The sequence below is a fragment of the Dipodomys merriami genome, unplaced genomic scaffold, assembly GCF_024711535.1.
Source record: "Dipodomys merriami isolate MVZ:Mamm:240054 unplaced genomic scaffold, mDipMer1.0.p SCAF_110, whole genome shotgun sequence".
In the NCBI taxonomy this organism is placed as follows: Eukaryota; Metazoa; Chordata; class Mammalia; order Rodentia; family Heteromyidae; genus Dipodomys; species Dipodomys merriami.
Window position 1 is genome coordinate 411820 of NW_027202383.1, and position 18929 is coordinate 430748.

The 18929-nt window shown below is 46.6% G+C and overlaps 1 protein-coding gene and 1 long non-coding RNA gene across 3 annotated transcripts in view; one reads left to right on the forward strand and one right to left on the reverse strand.

The window, feature by feature from the left end:
* Mboat2 (membrane bound O-acyltransferase domain containing 2) overlaps nt 1–16893 on the reverse strand; it is a 118674-nt gene extending 101781 nt beyond the window's left edge. The window contains exon 1 of the mRNA XM_070015230.1: nt 16758–16893. Within this exon, the coding sequence (XP_069871331.1) occupies nt 16758–16832 (75 nt within the window). The 5' untranslated portion in view covers nt 16833–16893. The remainder of the gene's footprint in view (nt 1–16757) is intronic.
* A 609-nt stretch (nt 16894–17502) lies between these two features.
* LOC138822443 (uncharacterized) overlaps nt 17503–18929 on the forward strand; it is a 46171-nt gene continuing 44744 nt past the window's right edge. The window contains exon 1 of one of the 2 annotated variants that reach the window (XR_011370461.1): nt 17503–18008. This is a non-coding gene — a long non-coding RNA (uncharacterized lncRNA). The remainder of the gene's footprint in view (nt 18009–18929) is intronic. The other variant, XR_011370460.1, reaches the window with a different exon arrangement.

An 18929-nucleotide genomic window follows, 5' to 3' on the forward strand; every position in this document is an offset into this window, starting at 1 on the left:
GCGCTCTACCACTTGAGCCACACTGCCACTTCAGGCTTTTTCTGAATAGTTTACTGGAGATAAGAGTCTCAAGGACTTTCTTGCTAGAGCTAGCTTCAAAATGCAATCCTCAGATCTCAGCCTCCAGAGTACCTACGATTATAGACATGAGCCACCAGCACCTGCCTCACTCTTGATAATAAGGATCTATCAATGGGGCGGGGAAGGTGGCTCAGTGGTACAGTGCTTGCTTTGCATACATGAGGCCCATTCCTCAGCACCACATAAGCAGAAAAAAAAAAGCCAGAAGTGGCACTGTGGCTCAAGTGGTAGAGTGCTAGCCTTGAGCTGAAGAGCTGAGGGACAGTGCCCAGGCCCAGAGTTCAGGCCCACGACCGGACTCAAAAAAAAAAAAAAAAAAAAAAAAGGATCTATCAATATAGGAATTCTTACATTAAACACTAGTTTCTTCCACAGTAAAATATCTATCAGCGGGAATACTCCTGATATGGTTATTTTGTTTGAAGCTGTTCTTTAAACAGAAACTATTTTAACTGCTATTATTAAAACCTTTAACTATCTATGTGTATTAATCCGCTTGCTGTTCTTGCTATTTATTTTTGTTGTTGCTGTTGTTGGTCATGGGGCTTGAACTCTGGGCTTGGGGCTGTCCCTGTGCTCTTCAGCTCAAGGCGAGCGCTCCACTGCCTGAGCTACAATGCCACTTCTGGTTTTCTAGTGGTTTATTGAAGAGGCTCTCTCTCACAGACTTTCCTACCTGGGCTGGCTTTGAACTGCCATGCTCAGATCTCAGCCTCCTGAGTAGCTAGGATTACAGGCGTGAGCCACTGGTGCACGGCTGCTATTTACTTTTTCATATCCTTGCTTGGTCTAAAAAGAACTTAAGGAAAATTCTTCATTTCTGACTCTAAAATCTACCTTATTTCCACAATGACATTCATTTCCAACAATTATCACTAATAAGCCAAATTAGCTAAGGAACATACAATCTAGTTCAATGAGGAAACAAGAAAATAATATCACAATCCAGTATGCTGGAAGTAGTGATATATACACAGAAAAAATACTACTGGCTAACAGTTCCCTAGTACCAACTTGCTTGTAGACCTCTTCCCAAGGCAGCTTGCTCAGAGGCCCTCACCACAGTAAGCACTGGTCGGGGAGCACCCTCTGTTCTCTGGGCCCAGATTTTACTTACTTCCAAGATCCAGATCACCGTTCCCCGCCCCATCCCACCCCTCACCCTGCTGCCCCATCTGAGAACTGACTTAAATCTACCGTGCCTTTTTTGGACCCAGCGGCCTGAAAAAGTGTTCATTTCAGTATATGCCAATTTTTCCGGGGAAGCCTGCAGATGCCCTGCTCAGCCTGTTTGGGCAAGTCACAGCCATTGAGGAGTAAAGTCTTAGGAGCTGGGCTGTAGCAGACATCTAGGTCACACTCTCTGGCCCAGCTGGATTCCCTATCTATCCAACTTAGCACTCTCACACCTAAGTCCAAATCAGGCAAGAGAGTTTCACTAAAACCCTGAAACTCCTACACCACGACTATCTGCACTCTGTGAGAGAACACAGGCTCCTACATCTTAGAGCAGTTAAGTGGCTTCCTTGTAACTAAGCTATATCCTCAGCACTGGAACCCACTGTTCCTTCAGGAAAAAAAAGGGACCCCAGAGCATAATCCCGTCATCTCCAGTTGAAACTCCAAAGAGAAAATAGACCCTAATGCTAAAATAAGTTATTGGGCTGATAATCCTGATAATCAAGAATATTCAGTTAGCCCAGTCCTGGTGGCTCATGTCTGTAATCCTAGCTACTCAAGGGGCTGAGATCTGAACATTGTGGTTTGAAGCCAGACCAGGCAGGAAAGTACATGAGACTCTTATCTCCAATAAACTACTTAGAAAAAGTGTGAAGTAGCTCTGTGGCTCAAGTGACTGTGCTATCCTTGAGACAAAGAAACTCAGGAATATTGCCCAAGACCCAGGACTAGCACCAAAAACAAGTAAGAATATTCAGTTAGATTTATGAAATGTGACCTAACATAAACCACATCACCTCGTTCATAGCCCATAAACAACATAATCTCATAGATAAATACTGACCAAGCACCTGCAGTGTAACACAGCAGGCACACCAGTAAAAAGAAAACACAACACAAAGCCCTGCTCTCACAGAGGCTGGCTGCTTTTTACTAACAGCACAGACAATTACTAACAGCACAGACAGTAAGTATTTGAATGCATTACTATCAAAATAGCTAGAACAGTATCCGGTCAATTTTTTTAAAGTGTGGCTAGAGGAGTAGAGTGTAGGAGGCTCTCTGTTGAGATGGGCACTCTGAGGTACTATGCTGAGGAAGCTGCACTACAGGAGGAAGTCTTCCAAGTGTCTGAGCAGCAGGAATAGCAGGTGAAAAGGCCCTGGGGTGGGAACACGCTTGACCTTGTTAAGGAACTGTGTGAGAGGGCCAGGGCTGATGAAATAGAAGACAAAGGAACAGGAGGAGACAAGGCTAGAGGACTTCCCTGGAGGGCTCCAAGCAAGGGAACGACAGGATGTAAGTCACACAAAATGTCTGCCTTCACTTCTTTACAATGGGTTCATTTCTACTTTCTTCTCCAAAACAGTTGAGAAATCAGGGAAGAGCAGGGCTCTTAGCAAGGAGGACTTGCTAAGAAAAGACAAAGGCCAAATGGAGTGTGTGTACACTGACCACAGCACCTGGTCACGAATGGCTCAAGGCAAGTCAGCAGCAGGCAGCAGAGACGAGACTGCGGTGAGCACCTAACTCCCTGTGCAGCAGCGCCGCTCCACCAGGGCCAAGGAGCCTTTACACGAAGTCTCTGTCAATGCTAAAGGAACTGCAAAGAGAAACCAGCCCAGAGCACAAGTCAGAGCCTACAAACACCATAAGCAGCACTGACATTCTTTAGTGCTTTCTAAGTAAAAATTGACTTAATCCCATACTTCTAACCATGAACAATATCTCACCATTATACACTTAGATTCAATACAAGCACTGCCAAACGCCTGCAGAGGTAGGCCTCACCTCAGAGAGAGAGGCAGCAAATTAAATTACTCTCTAAACAAAAGTTTCCAAAAATTATATATGCAGTATGAGCCCAATCTTGTCTAAATATACACATTCTTTTAAAAAATTAAAGGTTGATTTTTACAATTTTTATATCCATCTATTTTCATATTTTATGCAATTAAGCAATATAGGGCTGGGAATATGGCTTAGTCATAGAGTGCTTTCCTAGTATGCATGAAGCCCTGGGTTCAATTGCTCACTACCACATAAATAGAAAAAGCCAAAAGTGGCACTGCAGCTCAAGCAACAGAGTACTAGCCTTGAACAAAAAAGGCTCAGGGACAGTGCCCCAGCCTAGGCCCTGAGTTCAAGCCCCAGGACTTGCAACAACAACAAAAAAAGCAATACATTCCTTTTTGTGTATGTGCCAGTGTGAACAAGGGCTTGCATGCTGGCCCTGAGCTTTTTTGCTCTAGGTTGGTGCTCTACCACTTGAGCCACACCTCCACTTCTGGTTTCTTTTGGTGGTTAATTGGAAATAAGAGTCTCACAGACTTTCTTGCTCAGGCTGGCTTCAAACTCCAAGCCTCAGATTTCAGATAAGAATACAGGTGTGAGGGAAGGTGGCTCAGTGGTAGAGCGCTTGCCTTGCATGCATGAGGCCCTGGGTTCGATTCCTCAGCACCACATAAGCAAAAAGAAAAAAAACCGGAAGTGGTACTGTGGCTCAAGTGGTAGAGCACTAGCCTTGAGGTGAAGAGCTGAGGGACAGCACCCAAGCCCAGAGTTCAGGCCCCACGACCAGACCCAAAAAAAAAAAAGAATACATGTGTGAGCCACTAGCAGCATCTGGATAAGATTCTTAATTGGCTAAAATATACAAAGTAAATTTAGTTATCTACTGTACTACATCAATGAAAACAAATGGAAGTATACATAAGTCAATACTTATAAAGGAGAATCCCACCTTATCCCAGTAAAAAAACATATCTAATTTCACCTCACTGATTAACTTACAGATAAAAGATATCTGCTATTTGCTATGCTTTGGGTCTTGGTGTCACAAGGCCAGATGGATGCCTGGAAACTCCCAAAATTCTTTAGTGTTCACATCAGCTGTAAAGCAGTAACATAAAAATAGATCCCAACCCAGGCTCAGTAAATCAGAACCCTCCCCCCACCACACACACGTATATATTCCAGACTGACCTCAAGATTTCCTGTCTCAGCCTCCCAAGTGCTAGAATTCACATATGATATGATACCACTAGGTCTGGTTATTTAGCATTTCTTTATGGTGAAAACATTGAATGTTACAGTCCACTATCTCCACCTACAATCATCTTACTGTGTAATAGCAAACCAGAGTTTCTAACTCCTATATATAATTTAGCACATGTGTCAACCTCTGTTACTAGTCTCACTCATTCTCCTCTTTCTCCATCTCTCTTTCCTTCCTCCTCTCCTTCTCCCTCCATCCCACCTCTCTTGCTGGCCTCTAGTAACTACCATCAACTTTTAATTTCTATGAGATCAAAGTTTTTACACTCCACATCTGAGTGGTATCTCACAGTATATATCCTTCTGTGTGTGGATTATTTCAACTAAATACTGATTCCATCCCTTGTTGCAAATAGCAGGTTTTCATTCTTTTTATACCTAAACAGTATTTCCTTGGGTATAGTACCGTATTTTCTTTACCCATTTATCAGTTGATAGGCAATTTGGATGTTTCCTTTTTTTAATTTTTGAGGCTATTGTGAATAATGCTGCAATAAACATATACTGAGCTCATGAAATGTTACTACACAGCAATAAGATTGCTGGATCACATAGTAGTTCTATCTAATTGTTTTGAGGACTATAAATGTTCAACATCACCAATCATCAGGGAAACATAAATCAAACCACAATGAGATTATCACCTCACTCCAGTAGTAATATCCACTATCAAAACAACATAAGAAAACAAGTGCTGGTGAGGACATAGAGAAAAGAGGACCTCTGCACAGGAGCAGTGGGAATGTAAATGAGTACAGCCATGTGAACACAACAATCTGTTTAATGAATCGGCCAGACTAATAAAATGTGTTGAAAAACACATTGGGGGGAGGTGTTCGGGTGGGGGGTGAAGGGGAAACAAAGGAGGAGGCAACAATGCTTGATAAGAAATGTATTCATTACCTTGCCATGTAATTGTAACCCCTCTGTACGGTACTTTCACACACACACACACACACACACACACACACACACACACACACACACACACACACTAAAAAAAAAAAAACCACACACACACACATGGGTCTCTGTATAACCAGGTAGAGCAGAGCTACCTACCAACTTGTGCTGTTTACATAAAAACTGTTAGGCACTGTGGCTTAGGCCTATAATCCTAGCTACTCAGGAGGCTGAGTGCGGTCTGCAGTTCAAAGACAGCTGGGCATGGGACTCTTATCTCCAATTAACAACCAGTTAAACAACCAATTAAAAAGCCAGAAGTGGAGGTATGGCTCAAGTATTTGAGTGTTAGCCTTGAGCACCAAAGCTCAGGGACAGTACTGGGGCTCTGAGTTCAACCCCCAGGAATGGCACACACACACAAAAAAGTCATAGAATATGCTCATTATTTTCTAGAGATTCTTGCTTTCAGTAAATACAAAAAGGAAATCAATCCAAGACCAGCTTTCTGGAACTATTCTAGTATTCTTTTTTCCTTCTTGCAATAGTTCTAACATTCTTTAACCTTTAATATTCCAAATAGGACTTTTTTAACTTACTCAAACATTTCCAACTCAATCCCATATTCCTTTAAAAGCAAATTATAGATTTTACAATTTTATGTAGTAAAACTCTGAGTCTATGCCAAAACCTTCTAGGGACTTCATATTTCTCCATTCATTTATGTTTCCCATACTTTATAAAGACACATAGTCTTCAGAAAGTAATTCCTTTAATTAATTTGTCTCAAAAATCTTACACAATTCAATAATATTCTAGATTCTTTTCTTCAAGTTTCATTAGTACATCAGAATCACTATTCCCATCTAATGGAAAGGCTGGAGCTCAATACTTTGATACCAAGTTATTATGTGGCTTTAGTAGATTTTCCAAAACAAAAGGTAAAGATGTAACCAGCCTGAAAGCAAGAAATATAGAGGGACTACAATTACAGCACCCAGGATTATAATTTTCTACTAAGGAGCACTTAACTATCTCCAAAAAAAGAAGAAAATACTGACTAACTGCATTCCCTAAGTACTAAGAGTACCTCCAAATACTGACTAAGTGACTAAGAGTACCTGCTCACTCTGTCCTCTCCAAAGAAACCAAGAACTGAGTTAGGGTACCTCTTCAAGTGTTAAAGGTACTTCCCACACTGTCCTCTCCAAAGAAAGCAAGTGCTCACTAAGGGTACCTCCTCTCCAAGTACTGGCTAAGAGTACTTCCCCAAGTGCTAAGGGTTCCTCTCCATACTGTCCTCTCTCTTCATCCTCTTGTCTCTACTCAGACACCAAAAGTCTCCGTCACTTCTATTCTTAGGAAGCAGCTAACGTGAACAGCTGTGTCCATTCTAGTATTAAAACAGTGCAGCAGGGGCTGGGAAGGTGGCTCAGTGGTAGAGCGCTTGCCTTGCATGCATGAGCCCTGGGTTCGATTCCTGAGCACAACATAAGCAGAAAAAAAATACTAAGCTTGATTAAAGAAACATCTCTTTAAAAAAAGAAAAAAAAAAAAAAAAAAACACAGTGCAACAGACTGAGGATTACGCTTCAACTCTAAAGCCAGAACAGTTATCACACGATAAAACATTCCCACCAAAAACCAATATACAATCAAGTAAAACTGAAAATACTGACAGGATTTATAAGACAATCAAGGTCTTTCCAAAGTATTAATTTATTCCATACCAGCTAGACCTATTCTTCAATATCATATCCATAAGCTAAACCAATTAATAAGAATGGCTGAGCCAGGCACTGGTGGCTCACACCTGTAATCCTAGCTACTGAGGAGCAAGAGATCTGAGACTCACCGTTCAAAGCCAGCCTGGGTAGGAAAGTCTGCAAGACTTTTATCAATTAACCATCACAAAACCAGAAGAGGCTCTGTGGCTCAAAGTAGAGCACTAGCCTTGAGAAGAAAAGTTCAGGGACCACACCCACACCCTGAGTTCGAGCCCCATGATCATAAAAAAAAAAAATAATGACTGCATAGAAAAAAAAATAGTAGTATAATAGTCCAGCCTTCTGCTTTAAATTTTCAAGATAATGTCCAAGATGTGACCTTCTCCAAATAAAAAGAACAGAGATACAAATTAACTGCAAGCTTTTTTGGCCAATTAAAGATATGACCAAATGATGAAATATAAGGAACTCCTTTGCATAGATTCATTTTCTGTGACCTTTCGTGTCCGGCTGATTATAATCGTTTAAGTTCCCAAACCCCTGAACAGAACAGTACCATTCATATTAGACAGACCACCATAAGCAGTAACAAGACACTGATACCTAATTCCTGGTGGCCAATAAGCTAAAGATAAGTTGTTAGGGATCCAAAAGAGAAAACGAGATTTCAGCCACAATTATTTAAAATTCTATCCTTTCATTTACAAAAAAAATTCCAGTTTTCCAGCTTCCTCAGGCAACACCAAGCTAACATTCTTCTATAACAATCATTAGCAAAGTGAGTATGGGCTCTCCAGATGGTCCTGGTGTACTCCACAGAAAAGGAATGCACCTCTACTCACACTCACTTTTGATTCTCACCAGATGGCCTCTCGGCATCTGAACTGCTTCATCAACCTGGTCAAATGAGTAACACCCTAAAATAAACAAGGATAATATATTCCTAATCTTTGTTAAGCTTCTGTTGATCTTTACATTTATCTTGAAATTTAATACTGTTAGGTTAGATACATTCTGTTTAATCACTACTTGTTGAAGACCCAGTAAACACATGGTTTTGAAACAGTTTTACAAAAGGTGGAGGCCCTCTCCCCAGACAGTTTCAACAGGATAAATGTCACCTGATGTCTTTTAGGTAAATATTTATGCCTCTAATTTAGTTTCAAAAAGGAATTAGAATTTTGTTTGCATAGGCAAGGAACAATTTTGACATACATGTAACTGAACAATGTCAATACACCTTAAATTATGCATCAGCTATATCTCTTAATGTTTCACAAATGCATAGTATAACAAAGAAAACTTCCAAAAATTTAAAAAAAAAAAACTTCTTTGGGGTGGTAGATACCTATCTGTCTAATGCTTAGACAAGAGCAAGACAAGCTGATCAGGAGCCTGCTGGCTTCCTGGCTCCCCAAGACACCAACTCAACTGCTCTTTTGAGCCAATCTGGGAGGATCTGCTGGCTGCCCAGGCTCTGACAGGGATAGTGAGAACACCTACTTGAGGTAGAAAGGGGCAGGACAATAAAAATGGCAGTCCTTTGTTCTGTAAAGGAACAAGGAACTGGATAATCTGAAGGCTTCTTTTATCTAAATCAGTTGATTGAAATGCTGATAAAGCTATCTTTCCACCGGAGGTGCCTTTAGCTAAGAATACCTTAGTTATCTTAATTTCTTCACAGATAATCAGTCATTTACACCCCACCCTTTTCAAAATTCCTCACTGTTTCACAGACAACAGCTGTTAGCAACACCTGAGAAGATATGATGTCCTCTTCCTAACAAAGATCTGTGTGCTGTTCTTCAGTAAAGCCTGACCACCAAGACAGGGTAGCTTCAGCACAGAGCAGCTCCTAGCGCCTGAATCAGGACTCCCAGATCCCAGCTCTCTAGCTACTGTCCGTCCCAGGAGGAAAAGCAGGGTTGACTAGAAAAGACCCTGGACCCAGCTATGGACCCTAGCAGTCAGGACTCCCAGGTTTGGATCCACAAGCAAATAAAACTTACAAAACTCAGCAACCAGCCAGCCTATGCCCACCAACATACTAGTGCCACTCCTCTAGATATACTCCAAGTCAGGCACTAAGCATAAGAGATACAACACCAGTTTGGTGAGAGGACTTGTAAACATAAAAACAATCACACTCTACAGGTGTAACCAGAAGAGCAGTTTAAAGTGGATGACAAGCATGGGGCCACTGCCCAGAGGCCTGACCTACAGGGCAGTCAAGTCCCTGGGGCACTCAAGAAGTACCCGTGTGCACTGCTCCTAGAGTGGATTTCCTAGGGAGGAAACCCACATTTGACCAGGAGCCCATAAGAATGTTGCCAATCACTCCCAAGAAAGGGAGAACTGGTTGTCAGGCTGGTGAGGGTCCAAAACTGAGGAGAGAGGCAGGCAGTGTACAGCTGTCTTTTGCTCTCGGTCTGTTCCCAGCATGACCTCGTGACAGAATGCTGCAGAGGATGTAGAACGCAGCTCTTTGAAAGCCTTCCAAGTTATCTGCACACCTGGAATGTGCAGGGCCCACAGCACAAGTATTATATATACTTAAGAGTACATGTATGTCTAGACACAGATCAGAGGCCCAAAATAGGAGGCCAGTGACTGGCAAGGGGACACCTCTGTCTGAGCTTCCTCAGACAGCACAGGATTTAGCTCCATGTTACAGAAGACTGACCAGCCCTAAAAGGAGGAGGATTTCAGAGAAAATTGCTTAATCAGAGGGAGAGAGTTGGTAGGGAAATGTATTGAGAAAAGTTTACATAATTGAGCATGTAAGTTGTGAGATTGGAACAAATTCCAGCTCATCACTCCCATGTACCTGGCTTTGGGGAAAGTCTTAACCGCCTGGAGCCTTGCACTTGTGTTCATCAGGTAAACAAAAGAGTAATATCACAGCAAGTGTATCATTTGCAGGAGTACTTAAATGCCCCTCTGCTCTCCATTTCATTCCTCAAAGCAGCACCCTGTCCCCTGAAGGAGATCCCTGCGGCAGACACAAGAATGGGAAGAGAGCCACAGAGGGTCCCAACAAGCCCCAGGCTTGCTCACTGAAAGCTGGCAGAGTTCCTCAAGTAAAAGTGATAGTTCCCTCCCCATTGCCACGCAGCCTGGATCTGCAGTTGCCTTCTTGACGTTCCTTCCTTCAGATCGAGGGTATGGCATGGAAACTGTCCCTTGCTGCTTTTTCCCAAACCTGCCCTCAAGTCAGGGAGACAAAGAACTCTCAAGGCAGAAAGGAGGCAGAAAACCCACTTTTAACTTCAACTTCAAAACTAGATTTTAATCTTACTTTGATCCCTGTGTGGGCCTATAACTAAACCCAAGCTTTCTATTTCCCCTTCTATAAAAAGAAAAATCCAAAGACTGAAAATGCAATTTATATGAACAGATGTTGTCAAAGGAAAAAACAAAATACAAATGCTTCATAATTTATACAGGAGGAACTATGTGTCAAACATCTGATAGGAGCCGACTTCGCACAGATGTCATTGTTTTAATCTTCACAATGACCCTCAGGGGCACATTACTTATTAGCACAGATGAGGAAACTAAGATTTAAAGAAAATGCAGAGCCCAAGGCTGACACAGCATGGCTCCAAGCCTAATCATGTCTCTCTGTTACACCACTACGATACCGTCTGATCACGAGTGAAGGCAAATGGGGCACAGGAGGAGCTGCAGCAATGGCACTTTCAGAGCAGGTGGGATCCTGCTCAATTCCTTTCAACTAAATTCTTTACAAAATAAGAAATGTCTCCAAAATCATTAGTTCACCTTCTTCCTCTAACTTTTTTTTGAACTTTTTTAATGACTTTAATAATCCTTGGAAGTTCTGAGAAACTTACAGCCAACACTGCCAAGGTGCTTTGCCCCACTCCTTTTGTGGTGAGTTAGGTAGCTGTGATTATAAGCAGGTCCCAGGCTGTAAGTGCTCCTACAGCTGAGAGACCTGATCTTCCCTGTATTAAGTTCCCCCAAAGCCCTGGCTTGTTTAGAGAGGCCCTCTGTTTTGAGAACTGCAGGTGTCTGTTTTTCTTGCTGTAAATATTACATCTTTTCTATCTCCTGGCTGTGCTTGTGGGCTTTTCATCACTGTGGCACGTGTGGCTGCACGACTGGCCCTGCACCCAGGGGTAGTGCTGTGTGCCTTTGTTCTCCCTCCTTATCAGAAGACAACTCAGAACATTCCAGCCAGGAGGAAGTCATTATCTCACCATCAATGGTGAGATCAATGAACTTCACCATCTGATCCAAACTGTGGAGTCCACTGGTCTTGCTGCTACTCAGAACCACACTTCTTGCACAACCATGGCCAGCCTGCCTCCTGCCTGCCTCCTCCCTTGCACAGCACCTAGGGGCCAAGTCTTATGCTCTAGGATGGAGTTACTACAAAGGCCACTATGGAGACTCCAGCCCTCCTTTCTCTTGCCTGGCTGAAGCCCCTGGAAGCAGTCTTTACTGAGCCTCCTTGACATACAGAGCAGCCCTGCCCCTTTCCATCTGCAGCGGCACACACTCCTTATCCCAGCCCTTCTTCACCTTTGCTATAGCCAACCAGCTTCCAGGCAGTCTCCTGCTGACAGTGTAAGATGTTCCCTTCCACCTTCCCAAGGTGTGGCCTGCATCTCAGCCCTATGCAAACAATCGGCAGTGTGTAAAACTCAGCATTCACCACCCTCCCACCCACGTGTGGTGTCAATGAGCCTATGCCACCCTTTCCTCTGGATGGAGAGCAACTGAAGGGCTTCCAGAACGTTCTTACCAAGACCCTGGTCCCCATGATCTTCCTCTAACTTTTAACTAACATTCTCTCCAAATTAGTCCAGAAAAAACTGGAGTAGCTTACCAGTTAAATAGGAAATCAGAATTTTAAATCTAAGCCCAATATATATTTCACATAGGAAGAAACATTTATTGAAGTGACATTTCCAAATCTGTTAATGGATAGGGTGATTCCAGCCACACATCCCTTCCTGATTGGAAGGAATCTTGCACAAACTGTTTGAACAGAGTTGTCTCCAAGGAGATTGATGTTCATTATAGTTATAAAAGCAGTCAAGGGACAAAAGAGCTGAGTATTTGCATCCTAAGACTTAAGGGCCCTCTCCAGCCTGAGGATATATAAGGCCCTCGGCATGTTTTCCCTTTTAAGTGGAAGCTAGAATTAGCTTGTACACTTACAAGTTAATACAATGGGTAGTATCCAAGTGTATACAAAAGGATTAAATGAAGTGTGGTAGATTCAACGGGGAACTCAAATAGTCTAATTCCTTAGAAAGGCAAAAATCAAAGTTCAACAAAACCAGGAAGTGGGTACTTGAAAAGGGTGGGGTGGGATCAAGGGGAGGACTGGACAAATGAAGAGAAGATGGGAAAATGCAGTCAAGAACTCCACATCTATTCTATAAAATGAAGAAGAGTAAGGGAAGGGGTATGTAAAGGAGGGAAGGATGAGAAGGTTGAAAGAACTGACTCTGATCAAGATGCATTGTATCCAAAAACAACTTTGTTAAATGGCAACCCCTTTGTACAACTACTTGAAGATAATAAAAAATTTTTAAATGACTGGCACATAATGGGGCAGAAACACATGCTGCTTGTTAGCTGCCAGCCATATCTGCCTGTACTGATAATTTCATATGGCCCTGAAATGTTATTATAAATATCCAAATGGCCATTAGAAGAAAACAAGTTACCCACCCCTGAAACCTGTAATTAAACTAAACATTCAAATCCAGACTCCAACATCAAAATATTCTTTTTTTTTTTTTTTTTGTTCCGGTCGTGGGGCCTGAACTCTGGGCCTGGGCGCTGTCCCTCAGCTCTTCAGCTCAAGGCTAGCGCTCTACCACTTGAGCCACAGCGCCACTTCCGGCTTTTTTCTTTTTGCTTATGTGGTGCTGAGGAATCGAACCCAGGGCCTCGTGCATGCAAGGCAAGTACTCTACCACTGAGCCACCTTCCCAGCCCCATCATCAAAATATTCTTGGTTTTACTGTACTTATCACCAATTTCCACTAAAATGTGTTTATTCTTTAAAAAGTGCTACACTTCATTCCTTCATCTGTAAGATGGAATTCAGCGTTGAGGCATTAGTAACTTACAACAGTCCTTCCAACTTAATCACTATTCTCTTCACTCTTCTCCAAACCTTTCAATTATTTCCTTCTTCCCTCTCTCCCTGCCCCGAAGAGTTGGGAATATTATATCTAAACCAATGACCCCAGTCTTAAAATAGAGCTGTTCAACAACTCATCCCTAATCAGCCCTCTGTCTAGTATGCCATCCTCATATCACATCACCGTAGTAATCTACTCTTGTTTCATACCAGTAATTACATCATCATACAAACTAAAGGAAGAAAATAGAAAGAGAAGGGGAAGTGCAGCCAGCTAGGCAAATCAAAAGTAACAGATACAATGATGAGTGAGAGAGAGAGAGAGAGAGAGAGAGAGAGAGAGAGAGAGAGAGAGAGTGTGTGTGTGTGTGTGTGTGTGTGTGTGTGTGTGTGTGTGTGTGTGTGTGTGTGTGTGTGTGTGTGTGTGTGTGTGTGTGTGTGTGTGTGTGTGTGTGTGTGTGTGTGTGTGTGTGTGTGTGCCAGTCCTGGGACTTGAACTCAGATCCTGGGTACTATGCCTAAGCTTTTCTGCTCAAGGCTAGTGCTTGAACCACAGTTTCACTTCCTTGAGCCACAGCTCTACTTCCAGCTTTTCTGTGGTTAATTGGAGATGAGAGCCTCTCAACTGTCCTATCTGAACTGGCTTCCAACCAAGATCCTCAGATCTCAGCCTCCTGAAATACAGGCATGAGCCACCAGCACTCAACTAATAATGTTAATTTTTTTTAAAGAAGGCTAATCTGCAACATTATTCCTTGTTTCATCCTGGTACTTGCTTTGGAGTCTTCAAAGTCCACCAATATCAGCAACTAATCCAGAATATAATTTTGCCTACATATATCCTACTTTGATCCTTTTGGGATGGGGATTACAGCTCTTACTTAGTCACACCCTACAAATAAAATTTTCAGAAAGCAAGGCCTAGAAAAAGGAATCACCGAAGGCTAGATACTTATCTTAAAACATCAGGTGATCTCACTTGATACTAAATTTTCTACGTTTACTTAAATTGCAAGCCTACTGAAAAATACTATGGCTACCTCAAGGTCACTCTGGAATCTTCATTAAGATTTAATAATCCTGGAGTCCAAGATAAGATCTTTGCTTCCTTTCCTTCCCTCAGCCTTACTGCTCAACCCTTCTTCCTTTCCTTTCCCTGCTACCTAGCCATGCAAGGTGCTCACCACTGTTCCACACAAGCCAGTGATTTCTAGCACTATTCACTGTACACTATATACGCCACTTGATCCTATGACACAAAAGTTCTTCCTCAAATGACTACTTTTATAATTTCCTAAATTTCAAAGCATTGTTAATTAGCATATGTCAAATTAACTACTAACAAATTATCATTTTCCCTCTCATTTCCTTGTCTTTTTCCTCTTGAATCACACTATTTGTGTACAATCAATTCTTAAGTTTCCACTCAACTTGGACTCAGTTACTTACATTTATAAAATTTTTCTGTTTAGCTCCATTTTAAAATGGCTAACTATTCATCTAGTTTTTTGGATATAAAATTTTTCTGTTTAGCTCCATTTTAAAATGGCTAACTATTCATCTAGTTTTTTGTTATTCCAAGTTTCATTAATAAAAAGGGTCAAGTCTGTTATTTTTTTTTTTTTGGTTGGTCCTGGGCACTGTCCCTGAGCTTTTCAGCTCAAGGCAAGCACTCTACCACTTGAGCCACAGCGCCACTTACAGTTTTCTAGTGGTTTATTGAAGATAAGAGTCTCCCCGACTTTCTTGCCTGGACTGGCTTTGAACCGCAATCCTCAGATCTCAGCCTCCAGAGGAGCTAGGATTACAGGCGTGAGCCACCAGCACCCGGCTAAGTCTTTGATGTTTTAAAGAAATAATTTAGCACCAAAAAAAAAAAAATTAAGGCTCATGTGGTAGTAATCCAGTAACACTTAAGACTTGCTTACAGCAGAAAAACAACCCAAAATATTGGTCAAATGGCCATACAAATTCAAGTCTAAACAGATTTGAGGAGTTGCAAGAGAATGAAGCTTGTCCGAGACATCAAATGAAGACCATTTTTAGCTGGAAGATTTTTAAAAAAAGAAGTGTCACTTTCCCTTGACTCTCTTGCGCTTTTCAGTATAGGAAAGAAGTTTCTCTGGACAACTGAGGTATACCAATGAGTTCATTCATATTAAGCCCCTTTTTGGGGGGTCGGTCATGGGGCCTGCACACGGCCTGGGCGCTGTCCCTCAGCTCTTCGGCCCAAGGCGTGGGCGCTCTACCACTTGAGCCCAGCGCCACTTGCATATTAAATCGCTTTTAAAAGTGTAAGCATTACATAAAATTAGAAGCGTTCACAGTTAAAGACATCATGGTAGAGAAAAGTGGGTGAAGTAACGATGCCCGCCTCCCTCACAGCCAGGAAGGGTTTGTCTAAGCCGCTGCCTGCTTTGCGCGTGTCGGCGAGGAGGCGTTGGCCGGGTCGGTCCCATGCGCGGGGCACAGGCGCGGCCTCTCTGGTGTAACACGCTTCAGCTAGCGCACCAGCGCGGGTGCGGAGAAGCCCAAGCCGCGTGGTCGGATCAGTTCAGTACCAGACGGGGAGGACGACGGGGTGACTGCCCGAGGCACCTGGCAGTGACGTTTCATTAACTCCTAACCGCGGTTCAAGATTCGGGAGCATCAGTTATTTCCGGACTAGCCGAAAGCTGTGGCCGGGATGAATAGGGAACGGAACCCACGCTGGGAGCTTTCTTAGTGACACTCCTTCGACGTGCCTCTCGGGACAAGCCGGCTAGCACGGGGTCCCGGGGTCCCGGGGTCCCGAGCCGTCCGGGCGACACCCCCAGGCGGCGCGAGCCCCTCCCGGCAGAGCCGCGCCGGGGACCGTCCTTCCCGCAACCTCGACGCGGTTCCCTGCGGGGCCGGGGCGAGGGGCCCTCCCGCCCACGGCGGCCCCCGCCTCTCACGCAGGGCCAAATCCGAGCAAACTTTCTCCTCCGGGTGAAAATGGCGCAGCCCTTCGCATCGCAAGGCTCCAGGGTAACCCCGCGGCCCTTTACACGTTTAAATGCCAGCCGCGCCCGGACGGCGAGGACGGCGCTCGGGGGACCCGGCGAGGCGCGGCGACGCGGGCGAGGGGGCTCGCCGCCGGCCACCGCGGCGCCGTGAGCCCGCTCCGACTTTCCTGCCTGGCCTCCCGCCCCCCGTCCTCCCCGCGCACGGCTCGCCTCTCGTGGAAGCCACGCTCGAACTGTCCCCGAGCGGAGCCCCATCCACCCCGCAGTCCGGGGCACTGGGCACCCAGCCCACCCTCAGTCCGCCCGGGCACCGGGGGCGGCAGGGGGGGGGGGGTCAGCGCCCGGGTCCACTCCGCGCCCGCGGCGGCTCCCAGCGCCCGGCGGCGAGGGGCAGCGACCGCACGCACACGCGCACGTCGGTGCGGGGAGCTCGTCCCGGCTGGCGGCCGCCCGCGCCCACCCCCCCTCCCCACCCCGCCCGGGGCCGCGATGGGGGGGGACGCGGGGTGGAAGCTGAGCGAGCACGCCCGGCACGGAGGCCGCCAGCCGCGCGAGGGACAATGACAGCCCGCCGCCCCCCTCCCGGCCCGGCGGGCGGCGGGCAGAGCGGCCCCGGCCCCAGCCCCCACCCTCCGCTCCCGCCCCGGCCGGGGCACGGCCGCCGGCAGCGGCGGCCTGGGCGCGCAGCCCCGGTACCTGGTCGATGGGCAGCTGCACGGCGTTGCTGAGGGGCTGCAGCAGGGTGGAGCCGGTGGTGCTGGTGGTGGCCATGGCCAGGCCTCGGCGCTGCGCCCGCCCGCTCGCCGCTCGCGCCGTGCCGGGCGACGCGGAGGATGGGGATGCAGCGGCGCGCCCGCCCCTGGGCCGCTGGCGGTCGGAGAGCGGCGCGGGGAGGGCCGGGGAGGGGCCGGGGGCGGCGCCCGGCTCGCCCCTCCCCGCCGCCACCCCCCCTCCGCCCCCGTCCGCAGGCCCGCGCCCGCCGCCTCCGCCCGCAGCCGCGCGGTCCCTGCCGCCGTCGCCGCCGCCGCGCCGCCGCCCCCGCGCATCCCCCGCTCCCCCCAACTTCCAGCAGCTTCCACCGCCCCCTCCCCACCTCGCGCGCTCGCGCGCCAGACAGCCCCGCGGCCCAATCGCGGCGCGGCGCCCCGACGCCCTCAGCCAATCAGAGGACGCCTGCCGCGCCGCGCCCCTCCTCCGTGCCGAGGACCCGAGTGAGGGGCCGAGGTGCGGGTGGGGCCGTCGCCCGCGGGCGGCCTGGGCCGCGTTCGCGGCCCCGGGGTGCGCGTGTGGGGGCGGCTACTTCCCAGGCACCGCTTTCATTCTTCTCTCAGAGGGTGGGCGGCGCCCCATCCCTCACGGGGAGGGTCCGGGGACCACAAAGGCGCGTGGGGTGGGAGCCAGACAAAGGGGCTGTGAGGGCTGCGGCGGGGCCAGCGCCCGGGAAGTTGGGGACAAAGCGGGGAGCTGGCGAGCGCAGGGCGGCAGACCGGGGAAGTGACCTGGCCGACAAGTCCCTTTGTCTCCGGGCCTGCTGTGTGGGAAGCCCGAACTTGGGAAGGGTTCCAAGGGGCCGCCCCTCCCCTGCTGCCCCACCTGGGCCCCCGGGAGCCCGTAGGCCCGGCTGGTTCGACGACGCGCGACAACGCGGCCTGCCGGGAGCCACGAGGGAAACAGGTCGTTCCACTGGGTCGAAGTGGCAGTCCCGGTGTCCAGCTGTCTGTCCCGCCTCTGCCGAGAGCATCTCTTCACCCCTTGCACGGTTCCCACACTGGAGTCCCGCTGCGGCCACGCGCCTCCCATCCGGGACCTGCGTCCAGAACCTCTGTGCCCCAAACTTAAGAAAAGTAAGTCACCGTCCGCTGGAAGACGCCCCGAGGAGAAATGCCAGCGGGAGACCGCGGAAGGATCACACCTAGCTACTCGGAAGGCTGGGATCTGAGGATCAAGGTTCGAAGCCAGCCCGGGCGGGGACGCCCCCCCTGAGAGTCTTGTCTCCATTTGCCCACTCAAAAACGAAGTGGCGCTGTGGCTCAAGTGGTAGAGCACGGAGAGGCTCAGGGACAGCACCTCTGAGTTCAAGCCCCACAACTGACCAAAGGGGGGGGAGGGAATTGAAGGATTTGAGATTTGGGGTAGAAATTGAATAATCATTTCTTCCTCCCAATAACCAGGAGAGCTAGTTGCTCTAACCACCCACAGTCTAGCGTTAGGAAATTGAGTAACAGAAAAATTACATAAGGTGACTAAGAGCTAAATAGCCCAAGATTGGAATCCAAGTAGTTACCTACCTCAGATCTCCTCTCTAACACGAGGCCTTCTTCCTCAACATACAGGCAGTCCAAAAATTCCCATCGGCTGCTTAGAAACACCATCTGAGGCCCACTAGAGCCTTAGATGTTAAAACTCGAAAAGGAACTTGGGCTTCAGTAAATCTGTCTGCAGTCTTCATTTGTCTCTAAAAAGAGGGTAGTTAAACTAGTCAGTACATTCTGATTAGTACAACCCTGTCTATACCTGAAATTGCTCAGCTTTCTTCTAGTTGGGTAGTTTTTCAACTTACTAATAGAAGAAAGTAGAAAAATTCAAAGGATAAAAAAGCCAGGACTTTCATTCTCCCTGGGGCAGTGTACCGGTAAGGTACAATTGGAATACCAACTTGCTCAATAAGATACTTACTAAAATACCCCCTAATTCAGGACCTCTTTACTAATATAAGTTTGGGGAGAAACATGATGGTTCCCCCTCCCCCCCTTTTTCTCTACTTTGGGGAAGTGGAAAGGAAGTGTACAGGTGGCTGAGCAAACAAACTGAAGGAAAAAATTTAAATACCATTTTTAAAAACTTAAAGGTGGGTGGTAGAAACATATT